At 46.0% G+C, this 15,411-nt stretch overlaps 1 protein-coding gene across 1 annotated transcript in view; it reads left to right on the top strand.

Annotated features, from left to right (window-relative positions):
- GRHL2 (grainyhead like transcription factor 2) overlaps window positions 1–15,411 on the top strand; it is a 119,165-nt gene that overhangs the window by 49,848 nt on the left and 53,906 nt on the right. The window contains exon 9 of the mRNA XM_065398290.1: window positions 13,171–13,265. Coding sequence (XP_065254362.1) covers window positions 13,171–13,265 — 95 coding nt within the window. The remainder of the gene's footprint in view (window positions 1–13,170; window positions 13,266–15,411) is intronic.

The following is a 15,411-nucleotide window of genomic DNA, read 5'->3' as shown; positions in this document are numbered from 1 at the left end:
ATACTAGTATAAGATAAGGTTGAATTTAAACCACTCTAGTTATATGGGTATAACCTCCTGTGTGGACAGTCTTATTCCAGTATAAGAATGTCTTTTACTGATTTAATTTACGTTTCCTTGTAAGCTGTTTAAACTAAGCCACCAAAAAAAAAAAAAAAAAAAGCCACACTTATTCTGGAATAGGAATGCCCCCTTGAGGAGTTCCACCAGTATAACGACAGTGGTTTCACTATACCAGTATAATTATAATGGTGTCACTGGTGAAATTTTCCCATGTAGACAAATGCCTAAGCTTAAGTATATGCTTAAGTGCTTTGTTGAAAAAGGATGGGGTTACTCATATGCTTAAAGTTAAGCATGTGCTTAAGTCCTATTGAAGTCACTGGGACTTGAGCACATGCTTAGGTGCTTTGCTGAATCAGAGCATCTGTGTATGCCTGTTTCGTTAATCTTTCATCTTTAATTAGAACACAAGGACTCATAATTAGCCTGTAAAGATTGCTTCTTAAAAGCTTTTTCCTATTTATTTCTTGACATTAATTTTGAAAATAAGTAGCTTTATCAATTATTTTTATAATATCTACACTGCAGTCAACAGCTGAATGTTCAATGTATTAAATAATAGTGATTGGTGGGCAGGGGTGTTGTTTTAGTCAGAAGAAATTCCAGAAATTGTCAGTAATCATCGAATAGTGTCCAAACTCATGGAATCATAGACTCATAGACTTTAAGGTCAGAAGGGACCATTATGATCTTCTAGTCTGACCTCCTGCACAACGCAGGCCACAGAATCTCACCCACCCACTCCTGTAACAACCCCCTGACCTATGTCTGAGCTATTGAAGTCCTCAACTTGTGGTTTAAAGACTTCAAGGTGCAGAGAATCCTCCAGCAAGTGACCCGTGCCCCACGCTGCAGAGGAAGGCAAAAAACCCCCAGGGCCTCTGCCAACCTGCCCTGGAGGAAAATTCCTTCCCGACCCCTAATATGGCGATCAGCTAAACCCTGAGCACATGCGCAAGACTCACCAACCAGACACCCAGGAAAGAATTCTCTGTACTAACTCAGATCCCACCCCATCTAACATCCCATCGCAGGCCTTTGGGCATATTTACCGCTAATAGTCAAAGATCAATTAATTGCCAAAATTAGGCTATCCCATCATACCATCCCCTCCATAAACTTATCAAGCTTAGTCTTGAAGCCAGATATGTCTTTTGTCTCCACTGCTCCCCTTGCAAGGCTGTTCCAGAACTTCACTCCTCTGATGGTTAGAAACCTTCGTCTAATTTCAAGTCTAAACTTCCTGATGGCCAGTTTACATCCATTTGTTTTTGTGTCCACATTGGTACTGAGCTTAAATAATTCCTCTCCCTCCCTGGTATTTATCCCTCTGTTATATTTATAGAAAGCAATCATATCTCCCCTCAGCCGCCTTTTGGTTAGGCTAAACAAGCCGAGCTCTTTGAGTCTCCTTTCATAAGACAGGTTTTCCATTCCTCGGATCATCCTAGTAGCCCTTCTCTGTACCCGTTCCAGTTTGAATTCATCCTTCTTAAACATGGGAGACCAGAACTGCACACAATATTCCAGATGAGGTCTCACCAGTGCTTTGTATAACAGTACTAATACCTCCTTATTTCTACTGGAAATACCTCGCCTGATGCATCCCAAGACCGCATTAGCTTTTTTCACGGCCATATCACATTGGCGGCTCATAGTCATCCTGTGATCAACCAATACTCCGAGGTCCTTCTCCTCCTCTGTTACTTCCAAGTGATGCGTCCCCAGTTTATAACAAAAATTCTTGTTATTAATCCCTAAATGCATGACCTTGCACTTTTCACTATTAAATTTCATCCTATTATTATAACTCCAGTTTACAAGGTCATCCAGATCTTCCTGTAGGATATCCCGGTCCCTCTCTGTATTGGCAATACCTCCCAGCTTCGTGTCATGTTTGGTCCTGGGAAAATAAGGCTTCTAATAATAGTACAGCTGAATGCTGTCTTTGAGACATTCACTGTTTGGTTTCAAGGAAATGAATCAATATTCCAGTTTATTTGCTGGCCTTGTTTTCTTGAGTGGTATTCTTACAAGGTTGAACTTACCCCCTAATTGTGCCTCCTCTCTGTATTTCTCAGATGTTTTCGTTCAGCAGCAGGTTAAGGCAAGCAACCATAGTATGACTAATGTGAAAAAATTCCATGTTTCTAATAAGCCTCCACTGATACTGTCCAAGGCAAGGTTCTTTATTTTTAAAAAAAAGAAGATTCATTGACCAAGGCATGATCTTTTACCCAACACTGTTATCGGCTCTTTCCAAAGCCTGCTTCTTTAAAGATAGTGAACTGGTGGACTCATACATTCACACAGGGCCCCATCAAAATCAAATAATGAGTCTCTGTGCAGACACAGCAGTCCATTTGCACTCTGTCTGTTGTAGGATTAGGGCCCAAGATACTACAACGCAGGGCCGGTGCAACCATTTAGGCGACCTAGGTGGTCGCCTAGGGCGCTAGGATTTGGGGGGCACCATTTTCTTCGGCAGCAACCGCAGCAGCCGGATCTTCGGCCGCCCCGGTCACCGCCGGCATTTAGGCGGAGGGAGCTGGGGCAGTGGAGTGCAGGGAGGGCTGCCTGCAGCAAGGGGGGGGCGTGCTCGGGGAGGAGGCGGAGCAGGGGTGAGCTGCTTCACTTCTCCCGCCTCCCAGGCTTGCGGTGCCAATCAGCTTAGGCGCCGCAAGCCTGGGAGGCGGGAGAAGTGAAGCAGCGACGGCGTGCTCGGGGAGGAGGCGGGGCAGGGGTGAGCTGGGGCGGGAGGGGGTGCCTCAGGGTGGGGGTGGGGAGCTGCCGCAGGGGGGGTGCCTCAGGGCGGAGAGGGGGAGCTGCCGCGGGGGGGGGGGCACCTCAGGGCGGAGGGGGGGAGCTGCCACGGGAGGGGGGAGCGCCTCAGGGCAGGGGCTCGGGGGGGGGAGGGCGCAAGGTGGAAGTTTCGCCTAGGGCGCGAAACATCCTTCCACTGGCCCTGCTACAACGTCATGTCCATTCAGCACTTCATATATGATGCCCTAGAAAATGTGAAAAAGTGAAACGTACAGAAACTCCATTCCTAAATCTAAATTGATCTGCTACGAAGATGTCCATTACTATAAAACTATTAGAAAGCAGTGCTGCAAAACAATATACATGTGCAAATATCCATTCTTGGTGTCTGCTCAGGAGCTCAGAGTCTGCATGAGTGACGGCCAATGAGCACGCAGCACACCCCATCACCCTTTGTTTTCTGCTTTTAACTGTTTGTCTCACCAAAAACTGGGAGTAAAGCTGTTTGAACCCTGATGAGTTATCCTGATAAGCACCTTTATTACTTATCCCACCACAGACATTTACAAGATTCTCTGAGAGCCTGCAACTGCCCTCCCCATGTGCTTGGGAAGATCTCATCACTGGCGGAGCTTCCACCTTCCCCCCATGTGCAGTTTACATACCTGGTAATCTGCAGCAGATTCCAGTCTAAGGAGTTTGCTAGACGAAAGCAGGCAGAGTTTACCTTGTTTTGACTGCCTGAGGGAACCAAACAATTGAGTGCAGGGAGGGAGGGGGAGAAATGAGAAAAGCAGCACTTGGAGATGGTGGAGAAAATAGCACTGTTAAAAACAAAGGGGTAATCAAAGATCACCTGTACTGTACTGGGAGCAGTCCCTAGGCTCTCAGCCCAGACAGAGAACATCAGGTTTGCCTGTCCACTTTCCGACGTTGCCAGCCTCTACTGGGGCCAGGTCTACACCACAGAATTAGGTCCACGTAAAGCAGTTTACGTTGACCTACTCTGTAAGTGTACACACTACAGTGTTTCTCCCGCTGCTGTAACTCTCCCGCTACAGTGACTTAATATATACATCTTGGCAAGAGGCGTAAGACTTAGGTCGATGTAGTTCATAGTTCATAGTTACTTGCATTGCTGAGAATGTCAATTTCACTGCTGATAGGGGCCCTGTTTTGAAATTGAGCCCCCAGGGCAGGGGAGGGGTTCCAGCTGTGAGCCCTGCAATGCTGACAGCTGGAGCCTCGCTGCCTGTGCTGAAAACCCGGGCTGTGGGCAGGGCCGGTGCAAGGAAGTTTCGCGCCCTAGGCGAAACTTCCACCTTGCGCCACCCCCACCCAGCTAACCCCCCCCCCTCGCGACAGTTAATCACGCCCCCCGCCTCCCCACCAGAGGAGCCCCCCCGCGGCAGCTAACCCAGCCCGCCGCCCCCCTGCCCGGGGAGCCCCCACCTCTGAGGCAGCTAACCCCGCCCAGGGAGGCTAAACCTGCCTAGGGAGTGCCCCCCCCCCCCCCCACGCGGAAGCTAACCCTGCCCGGGGAGCCCACCGCAGCTCACCTCCGCTCCGCCTCCTCCACTGAGCACGCCGGCGTCGCTCTAATTCTCCTCCCCTCCCAGGCTTGCGGCGCCGATTGGAGGAGAATTAGAGTGGGGGCTGTGTGCTCAGCAGAGGAGGCAGAGTGGAGGTGATTTGGGGCGGGGAGCGGTTCCCTTGTGCGCCCCCCCCCCCCGTTACTGCGGGCGGCCCTCCCCGCACCCCCCCACCCCAGCTCACCTCCACTCCACCTCCTCGCCTGAGTGGGCTTTTAGGCGCCCTCAACCACTAGGCACCCTAGGCGGCCGCCTAGTTCGCCTAGTGGTTGCACCGGCCCTGGCTGTGGGCTCCACATGCAGCTCAAAGCTGGAGTCTCCCTGCCGAGCTGCCAGGCACTGAGAGCCTGGGCTCTCAGCTCCCCACACTCCCTTCATAAATGAGTGGAAGGGCTCCTCGTGAGAATGCGCACCACCAGCAGAAGGAGGATAGTGTGGACATGAAAAAATGGAGTAATTACTGCAGTGTAATTGTGTAGTATAGACAAGGCCTCAGACGAGGATTGTTTAGAAACCCACCTATTTGGTGAGAGCTACTAAGGTGCTGTTACTGAGTTCCTTCCTACCAACCTGGCCCCAGTGACTCAAGTTGAAAACTGTCCATTCGTTGAGGAAGATTAATTAAAAATTCCCTTTTAGCTCCCAGGCCAAATAAATCTGTCTGTTTAGTTGTCATAGGAAATACTCTAACAGAGCAAATGTAGAGAGAAGTTGTATCATGTCACAACTATTGTTTAAAGCTGTATATTTTAGTACTAGTATATACATGCTGCAGTACCAATGTTCATACCTTTGCCCCTTTGATGACATGGGGTGAAATTCCTACTGACTTCAATGGACCAGGATTTCACAATGGTTTAATTGATACATTTTAGGCCCCTTGCCCAAACAAGTAAATCTACAGTGTGTGTTCAGTATACCGGAGTACAGCAAAATGAATGCTGTGCATAAGCAGTGTCTTATATATGCTAAAATTAATGTCTTTTACATTTGTATTAATTTGAAGAGAAATAGGCCGTCACTGACTTCCAGGCACTCCTATCTGTAGTTTTTATTTAGACTGTAAACTTGCATGAAGCCTGGAATAACTAGGTTCAAACACGAGAATCTGGATCTAAACTTTGCCAAAACATTTCTCAGGAATAAGCTCCAGCACTCTAGGCACTGCTGTATGGTATTTCAGCTAAGTGCTATTGAAATAAGCTCTTTGGTGGTTACCATTGCCAAATAAAATATTTACAAAACAGATTTTCCTTTAATCAAGAATTAAAATTTTGGACATTGGGCTTCCCAAACTGCTGGTGTCACAAGTGATGCTGCCACTTCGGAACAAAATGATTGTCAAGTATAGTTCATACGTGAGCTTTCAAACACTGTGCTCCGCAAAACAGCTGCACTTTTCTTTTTCATGGGACATAATAACTCGGTCCTTAGTGTATGCTACATCTATTCCACACAGAGGGCCAAGCCGTGACAGAGGCAGAAGACGTTATGCAACATTGTGTCTAATTTTCATGAAATTGTATTTGCATGCAGATCTGGGTGTTAACTAATGAACACACTTTGATCTTTGCAATGCTTATTATTTATAGTCAGTTTATTATTCCTCATGCTTCTGTTTCTGTTGCATCTAGAGTACAATATCAGGGCCTTCTTAAAGATAATTCAATAGCTACCAGCTTTCTCTTGGAGTGGAAGAATTCTCGTTCTCAAGGGTGCTAACATAACAATAAACTGGTTAGTGTTTGTGATCATGTCTCCTGCTAGTGGCTGGTCCAAGAAGCTCCTTTCTGGTCTGTTCTCATAGTAACTGGCTGGGTCATTTCTATACTCCAGCTTGTAAGCACTTTGAGGCAGGGCATTGTCTAGCTATCTTTCCTGAGGCACCTACAACATTTTTAGGCGTGGCACAAGTAACGCATATTGTATACACTTCATATTAAAAATACAGGATAGTTTATAAAATATTAAGAAATGATTAATTTATGTTGTAGTAAATTGCCATAGCTTGTTATAACCATCTATAACACCTTGTACTGATGTGCTTATAGCTAATGCTAAGTTTTTGTCATGGATATTTTTAGTAAAAGTCACCGACAGGTCACAGGCAATAATGAAAAATTCATGGAAGCCTGTGACCTGTCCTTGACTTTTACTAAAAATACCCATGACAAAATGGGTAGCCTGGGCAGCTGGGGGAAGAGAGGGTTGGGAACTCCAAGGTCCCCCCGCTGGAGCTGGGAGCTGCCGGGGTCCCCCCTGCCGCCCGCAGCAGCCGGGAGCTCCGGGGGTCTGTCTTGCTGCCCGCAGTGCATGGGAGCAGTGGGGGGTCCCCCCTGCCACCGGGTCCCCCCTGCCTCCCGGGGGGCAATAAGCAGTGGGAATTCCTTGCCGCTGGGTCCCCCCTGCCACCCGCAGCGGCGGGGAGTGGCGCGGGTCTCCCCTGCCACCCGCGGGGGCAGGGAGCGGCGTGAGTCCCCCCTGCGACCCGTGGTGGCCAGGAGCAGTGGGGGAGCTGCAGGGCTCCCCCCTGCCAGCCGTGGTGGTCGGGAGCTGCGGGGGTACCCCACAGCTGGCAGGGGACCCTGCAGCTCCCAGCCAGCGCTGGCTGAAGTCACAGAGGTCTTTGGAAGTCACGGTGATCTCCCTGACTAAATCGCAGCCTTACTTATAGCCCTCTATGTCACATATTATTCATGCCTGTTACATGCTTATTACCTCTATTAATCATTCACTAATCCTTTATAAACTATTCATTAATATATCCTTAATATAAAGCATGGCCTACAGAACAACAATGGTGCTCAGAGCTAAAGGAGTAATTCCTTTAGCTCAGATAATAGGGGCTGGTGCTGAAGGTTCCAGCTGCGATACCTGCTAGCCGCTCTGATGTCCATGTGTCTGTGCCAATATTCCATCACGTTACTTCTTTTTAGATACTCCTGTCATCAGCTTCTGTGCATTGTTCTGCTTGTTTGAATTAGAGATAGGCTTGAGCTGCAAACTGCAGATGTGGAGCCAACTTTTACCCAAATTCAGGAGACTCCAGATCTGGGGGGTTGGCTTGGGCTCATCTCAACTGTGAAGTTTGCAGAAAAGCATCATCTACTGATCATGTGATGAACTAAGGTTCCATGGCAGGTTGATGTCTCAGTCTCAGTGTTCAGATTGGCTTCAGTATTGAGAGCATGGAGTGAAGCCAGAGCACAGCTGTTCACAAGTGAACAGCTTGTCACTCCCTTTTTGTCTTCCATTAAAAGAAGATATGTGTGTTAGCAATAAATCAAATGCTGAAATGATGCAAATTTGTATTGACAACCCCTGGAACTTGCAAGAAGTCGATTTTCCCACTCCTCAGTTATGCACCTGAAGGCTGGAGAGACCAAACAGAGGCAGAGGGAGTCTGAAGAAAACACTCCGGACACTTTGCAGAACTGAAGACTCCTTTTCCCCCTTTGCTGCTGAAAAGATGAGCCTTCTGAAGGATAACTATAAGCACTGTCTCACCTTCAGCAGTGCAGTGTGTCATACTTGCTGATTTCCTGTGGGTCTAACTGTTGAACAGCTAGCAGTGGGAGGGATTCTTAGCTTATATTGGGACTAGCAGTGGGAGGGAGAATCAGTTGATATTTGGATGATGTCTATATTCAGGAGTCCAAATATTTAGATAACATTCAGACACATACCCAGCCCCAAAATACAAATGGCTTCTGATAGACTCAGTATCCTTTCTCTGCCTTCCCCTAAGACTTAGGGCTGTCCCTGAAGAACACTTCTCTTTCTGATGTAAGGTTGTCTTCTTGGGGCAAGGGGGAAGCTGGGTAGCCTGCTCCAGCTCACGCCAGATACATAGGGGTGGTTAAGTTTGTACACTTTGATTTAGTGCTCCAGCTAGGGTGAAAGAATGGTCCAGTGGTTAAGGTGTTAGGTGGGGACTTTCGAGACCTTTGTTCAATTCCCTGTTCCACTACAGACTTGTGACCTTGCCCAAATCAATTAACTCTCTGTGCCTTATCTGTAAAATGGGGCTAAGAGCACTTTCCTACTACATAGAGTATTGGGAGGATAAGTATGCTAAAGATTGTGAGATATTTCAATTCTACAGCAATGGGAGCCCAGTATATCTACCTTAGAGTTCTATCTCCCCATCCAAAGTCCCTAAGCATATACTTAACTCTAAGTATAAGCTTAAGTCCCAATTACTTTAATGGGACAAGCACATGCTTAAACTTAAGCAGTTGTTTAAGTACTGTTCTATATAAGAAAGGATTTAAGGGCTTAAGCCCTTAATTAGCAGGGAGCAAAGGAGCTTTGCAAAATCAAGGCTAAATGTAGGTATGGATTTTTGCGGAAAAGGAGGTAGGCACTTCCACCTCACCTCTTTTCTTCCGTAGGAGGACTGGGAAATATTTCTGACCTTTTAACACTTACATGCTCAGACATCCCACAGTGCACTGACTTTCTCTTCAAAAACAATGGAGCATAGAAGCGGATTACATTACAACACTCTGTAATCATTTGGCCAGGATTGATACCATAATATGACCAACAGTGGTACAGTTTTACCTACATTTTACTTAATATTGGTATCATTTGGATGCTTAAAACAAAAACAGTTACCCATAGCATATTATCCATGCAAGCTTGTACCCAAGTTATGAATTTATAGTGTTTTAATAGACTACAAATTTCAATATTGGTTTCGTATAGAATTTTCCAAACAAAATGGAAATAATTCTTGCAGAGCCATTTTCTTGCATATCAAAGAACCCCAATTTTCTATTTCTGTTAAAGCAGTAGCAGCTTGAGAGGAGAAAGTATAATGATGGCAACTTTCCAATATCCATGGAAATGATTTCTAAATGACGGTTTTTCGTTACTTAACATTTATACTGAGGTAGCATCTAGAGGCCTCAACCAGATTGTTGCTTAAAACAGCTACAGTAAGTCATTTTCAAAACCAGGAATGCTGATTTATCTGCTCTGGCATCTTTAGTTATCTTTGAGCTGGAGGGAATGATGTGCAGCTCTGCTGTTAAATGGCATGTCACACATTTCCTGAGATTTGTGTATGGCAATTAAGGAAATGGAGTGGGGGGTGTTTTGGGGGAAGAGAGATGCTGGTGGGATGGTGGGTACTTATTGTCTTTTACATGAAGAAAACATATGTCTTTACAAGACATCTTGTTCACCCCTTTCCAAGATACACCTACACAGCATGCTCATGTGCAGCAATCATTTGCACAAGGCATTTTTGGGTGAATCATAAACCGAAGGGGTGGGTGGGAAGGTGGGTGCATGTGCATATTAAACTACATATGTATATCTCCTAATTCTTCTTGCTTACAGGAAAGTCAATGTGTTCATTTAGAAAGATGACCTGTGTTCACAGTGGGGATAAAAAAGCCCAGAGACCGTCTCTATACACATTCACTGTGTCCAATTGCTTGACCCCATTGAAAGTTTCATGCCATGCCTGTGGTCTGAACGTTCTGAATTCTTTGATCCAAACTGTTTCAAGCATTCCAGGCGTGTTGTTTCACTAGTCCAGACAGCATCCCTGTGCTTCAAAGCAGAGAATTTTATATGAATTATAGTTCTCTCCCTTATCACACCCACAACACTGGCACTTTTGCCATGCAAGCGTACTTGAAATTATTGTTGCTTCTTAATTATTTTTTGAAAACCTAGAATAATATTCATTTTTCTTAAAGGAATAACAAGGTTGAGAAAAAGAATACCAAATTCATATAGGGCCATCACTTACAGAATGTAAAACATTCTCTTTATACAACTGAGTACAAAGCTATGAATCAACATACTTTTAAAGTGCAGATGCAGGTAAAAGTTAAGATAAAGGTTATTACATTGAGTAATCTCAGCCCTCTGGTACTGAGTCCAATTATAGCTCTCAAGGGATTCTTGGGCAGCATATGTCCCATGGAAGGTCGACACATTTTCTTTTTGAAGAATCTGAAAGCTTTTAATCTGTGATTAGATATGGAACAGAAATATTAAAGGAGACTGATAAAGGAGAAAAATGGGTTATTGTCCCTTTCTGCTTCTGTGATGTATAAAGAAAAGCTGAAATCTCCCATATTCGTGCTTCCTTCTCCCACAATTTTTTTCCTGCTGTTTTCTACCTTAGAAATTCAGGTCTCACTTACATTGGGTTTTCCCCTTTCAATACTCTTTGGATGACTAGAGTATTAATAGGGTTATGACATCATAGGTCCAAAGGAAGCAAAAGCCAATTAATTGAGGGGGGGATATGTTTGGTTACTTTTGTTTTTGTTTATTCTTAAACACTCATGGATTTTTTGTTTGTTTGTTTGTTTTTGTTAATGCCAATAAAATTTTTGGAAGAAAATATCCCTTTGTTAAAAATCCAATGCCCTGCACCTTCAGTTATCAGAAAGCAGAGAGAGTTTGTAACCACTGCACTGGGGACACCACTGGACACATTCCTGATATATCTAACATAAAAACAAGCAGGATTTTTTGTTTGGCAGTTGGTGGTGAATGATTTGTTTGTTTATTTAAATTACAAAAGAAACAAAACTTTCTGGTCAAATTGGAAAGAAGCTATTTATAATATCTATATGCCTTTTCTCTGATGATCACCTGAGCTTGCTTGTTTGTTAAAGTGATCATGTCTTTAAATGTATTCAGAACTATGAGAAACTTAATGCCAGGAAAGCTTGCTTGTTAAGAGGAATTCTCATCCTTTGATCAATAATGAATAGTAAAAATGCAATTATCCAGGCTGTGGTGGTCTAATAGTGGAGTCCCAATATAACATACATTCATGCTGTAGGCCTGGATTTAGAAATGGGTTCATCCTTTTTATTCTACAGAAACGTAAAAGCTGGATCTGCTGTAGAGCAGGCCTTGCTTCTGCTTTCAATGAATCTATCAGAGCTTTTAAAAAAAAATCATGTAAAGTAGCATCTGGCAGTAAGGGCTCAAGGAGACCAGTGGCAACTCTTGTTGATTTCACTGGAAGCAAAAGTGAACCCCAAGGGCTTAATCCAAAGCCCACTGAAGCCAGCAGAAAGACTGCCACTGACTTCATTGGGCTTTGGATCAGGCCCTCAATGACTAGAAATAGACAAAAATCTTTCTCCTTCTTCAAATTCCTCCCTAAACCCCAGTTACTACTTCAGAGATTCTTTCCTGCTCAAGGGAGATAATCTGAGTGGTCCTGAGAGGTGCTGAGCATCCTTAACTCCCATTGACTCAAAGGGAATTGGATGGGACCATTTGAAGAACTGGGGCCCTGGGAATCGGCACATCATCTTGGCTGGGTAACCTGTAAATGCTCAAACTGACTTCAGCAGGGCTCCATGCTGGTACAGCCATCTGCCTGCATGCTACACAACAATCGGTTTATTGAAGTCTTGTGGTATCTAAACTATTGTAGTGGCTTGATTCTGCTTACATTGAAGTCCCTGACTACGCTCCCTTTTCCTTAGAGGAGTGGAAGATCAGGTCCTAGTTTTTCCTCACATCTCCACTATAAACTTGGGCAGGCTAGTGTTCCTAGTTACAAAAACCAGTAGAAATGTTTTGTTTGTTTGCATTTTTAAAATTTAATTGTCTTTTTAACCAACAATTCAAAACCATTTTACCTTCCTCCTCTGAGGATTTCTTATCTAAATAAATTAGCTTTAGAGAGTTTAAGCACAGATGGATCATTAGATCATCCAATCTGACCTCCTGTAAATCACAGGCCATTCAGTTTCATCCAGTTATCACTGTATTGAGCCCAACCACTTGTGTTTGACTAAAGTGAACTTGTGTTTATCTAAAACATATATTCCAAATAGTTTGATAATGAAAGAGTATGTGCTTGTTTAACAAATAAGGTTCTTCGTTATAGCTTAAATAGTGCATTGTTACTTATTCCAAACAATTGCTGCTAAACTTCCCCACGGTATAGGAAGAAGGGTTTGGAGGAAGAGAAACCACAAAGAGGCTGCATTGCAAACTATAAATGTGAAGAGTCACACTGCTCCCTCCCTCCCGCCGCCGCCCCCGGTAAAGGCATTCTGCTTTGTATCTTAATTCCCCATTGAGCTCTTCCTTCCCAGATAGAGTATTATACCACTGGAGTTGAGATGTGAGTTCTCTGGAGACATGACTTTTCCTGCACTGTGAAAGAAAAGTTCCTTTGCAAAGTCCGCAGTGCAGGAGGGTGGAGAAAGGAGAGAATACTCCTCCCCCTCCCCTCAAAAAAAAAAAAAAATGCTGGCAGATGGATGCCAGAATAATACTTGCATAGCATGTTGCAAGCCTTCCTCAAACTTCGTTGCAAGGCTCATTGGTCTCCTCGGCTCCATGCGTTTCCATAAAGGATTAAATGTTCCTTTTAATGTTCCCATTACCTTGTTTAACTTCCCAGTTTCAGCCTTTCCTTCCTACTGCCAAGTTAACAAGCACACACACTCATTCTCAATACAGAAACACCGGTTCCATGTTAACAATAAAGCCTCCAGTAAAAATACAGCTAGCACAGTGTAATAAAGAGTACGGCTCCAGGAAGATTTATTACTCTGAACAGCTGAAAGCTTACATCTTTGTAAATCAGATTTTTAATAATGAAACATGAGCAGCACCATAGCTTTTCCTGACCCCCTAGACATACCTGCATGAAAAGGCAAAGGACAACCTTGCAGAAGAATCTGTGAACTATGAAGATAAATGATAGAACCCTGTTCTTAAAGTCATTTTTATTGGTTGTGTCTTACAGCTGACTACAAGGAGAGCTTTAACACCATTGGGAATATTGAAGAAATTGCATACAATGCTGTGTCCTTTACTTGGGACGTCAATGACGAAGCCAAGGTGAGTTGCAGCACAGAGTGAATTTATTGTTATTATGCTATTTATAAATATCACCTTTCATCCCATTCATCATTAACAAGCATACGAAAGACAGAAGTGAGCAAGTTCCACATCCTCAAAGCCAGCACAGTAAAAGCTTGGTCACTCACTGACTTATGGTGTGGTGGTGGAATCTGTACAAGGCCAGGTGATGTGTGAGAGTAGGAGCCCATCAGGAGGAGACTCCTGGAGGAATGTTTCAAATATAGCCAGGTCCCTGTCTACTAAAGTGAGGTTCAGTGCAAAACAATGACTGTAAAAATGGTATAGTTTGGGTCCATATTTATTGACTTTCAATAATTTCCATATAAAATATGCTCAGTTTTACACATGATAAGAGGGTGGCTTTTTTCTAACTGCCAGATCTGCCAACCCAAGCTGGGATCTGAGACTCAAGCTGGGATCTTCCCTTTTCATGCATCATCACCAGTAAGAAAGATTCTGCAAGCCAAATTATGCCCTTCATGATCTGCGTGCCATTGTTTTCAGTGGGGTTGTAGATGGACATGAGTCTAGTATACCTCTTCTGCCTCATAAGTGGTGTCATCATAAGGCTTAATTAATCTTTGTTAAGTTCTTTACATTTCTGTGGAATCCATCATCCAAGGCTGTCAAAGTATTTTCGTTATAATTCAGACACATTTAGGAACTTGGTACAGTACTACAGTTTAAGGGAAAGGATGAATGAGTGTCACAGGGGCTCTTCCCTGTAGTATACCCCTTGTGGTCTCTCCTGGCTCTGCAGGTGCATTGCATTCAAAGCTCACTTGGGTTTGTGAATCAATTACCAAGACTATGATTCAAAACATGTACACCCTTGGTGGGGTCTGATTGGTTAAGTCTTTCTACAAAGTGTAACTCAGTTCATTAGGTGCCCCAGTTCACCCCCCACTTTGGATCCACATGAGAGTTCTGATCAGAAGGCCTCCCCAGTCCCCTTCCTGTAGGGTTACCATATTTCAGCAAGCAAAAAAGAGGATGGGAGGAGCCCCGCCCCAGTCCTGCCCTAGCCCCGCCCCAGTCCTGCCCTAGCCCCGCCCCTGCCCCTTCCACTCCCTCCCACTTCCTGCCCCCCTCAGGACCCCCAACCCTCCCCCTGCTCCTTGTCCCCTGACTGCCCCCTCCTGGGACCCCTGCCCCTAACTGCCCCCCAGGACTCCACCCCCTACCTAAGCCTCCCTGCTCCTTGTTCCCTGACTTCCCCCTCCTGAGACCCTCCCCCCATCCTAACTGGCCCCCTAGGACCCTACCCCCTACCTGCCCCCTGACTGCCCCAACCCTTATCCACACCCCCACCCCCAGACAGACCCCTGGGACTCCCACGCCCTATCCAACCACTCCCCACCCCCTGACAGCCCCCCCCAGAACTCCCGACCCATCTAAACCCCTCTGCTCCCTGTCCCCTGACTGCTCCGATCCCTCTCCCCACCCCTGCCCCCTGACAGCCCCCCCCAGAACTCCCAAACACCCCCCCCCCGCTCCTTGTCCCCTGACTACCCCTCCTGGGACCCCTGCTCCTAACTGCCCTCCAGAACCCCACCCCCTACCTAAGCCTCCCTGTTCCTTGTCCCCTAACTGCCCCCTCCTGAGACCCCCCCACCCTAACTGCCCCCCCCAGGATCCTACCCCCTACCTGTACCCTGACTGCCCAAAACCTTATCCACACCCCCACCCCCACGCCCAGAAAGCCCCCCCCGAACGCCCGACCCCCCCCCCCCCATCTCTTGACTGCCCCCTCCAGAACCTCCCTGCCCCTGCCCCTTCTCCGACCCCCTGGCCCCCTTACCCTGCCGCTCAGACCAGCGTGCCGGGGAGGAGGAGCAGGGGGAGGAGCTCCAGACTGCCGGTGCGAACGGCCGGCTGGTGATCTGCGAATGCAGGGAGGGAGGGAGTGCTCTCAGCTGCAGGGCAGAGGAGGGGGAAGTGGAGGAGGGGCTCTCTCTGGCTGTCGGAGCCCCATGTAAGTGGCACCATCCGTCCGGCTGCCCTGTCAGCAGCACGTGCTCTGCCCGGGGGGGGGGGGGGGGGGGGGAAGGAAGGAAGAGGGAAGTCCGGACATTTACAAATTCCAAATTCCCCCCGGACGCTATTTTTAACTCTAAAAGCC

This window comes from Emys orbicularis, chromosome 2 (assembly GCF_028017835.1).
Source record: "Emys orbicularis isolate rEmyOrb1 chromosome 2, rEmyOrb1.hap1, whole genome shotgun sequence".
Taxonomy (NCBI): Eukaryota; Metazoa; Chordata; order Testudines; family Emydidae; genus Emys; species Emys orbicularis.
The sequence above is the reverse complement of the archived record's forward strand: the minus strand, read 5'-3'. Positions and strand labels throughout refer to the sequence as shown.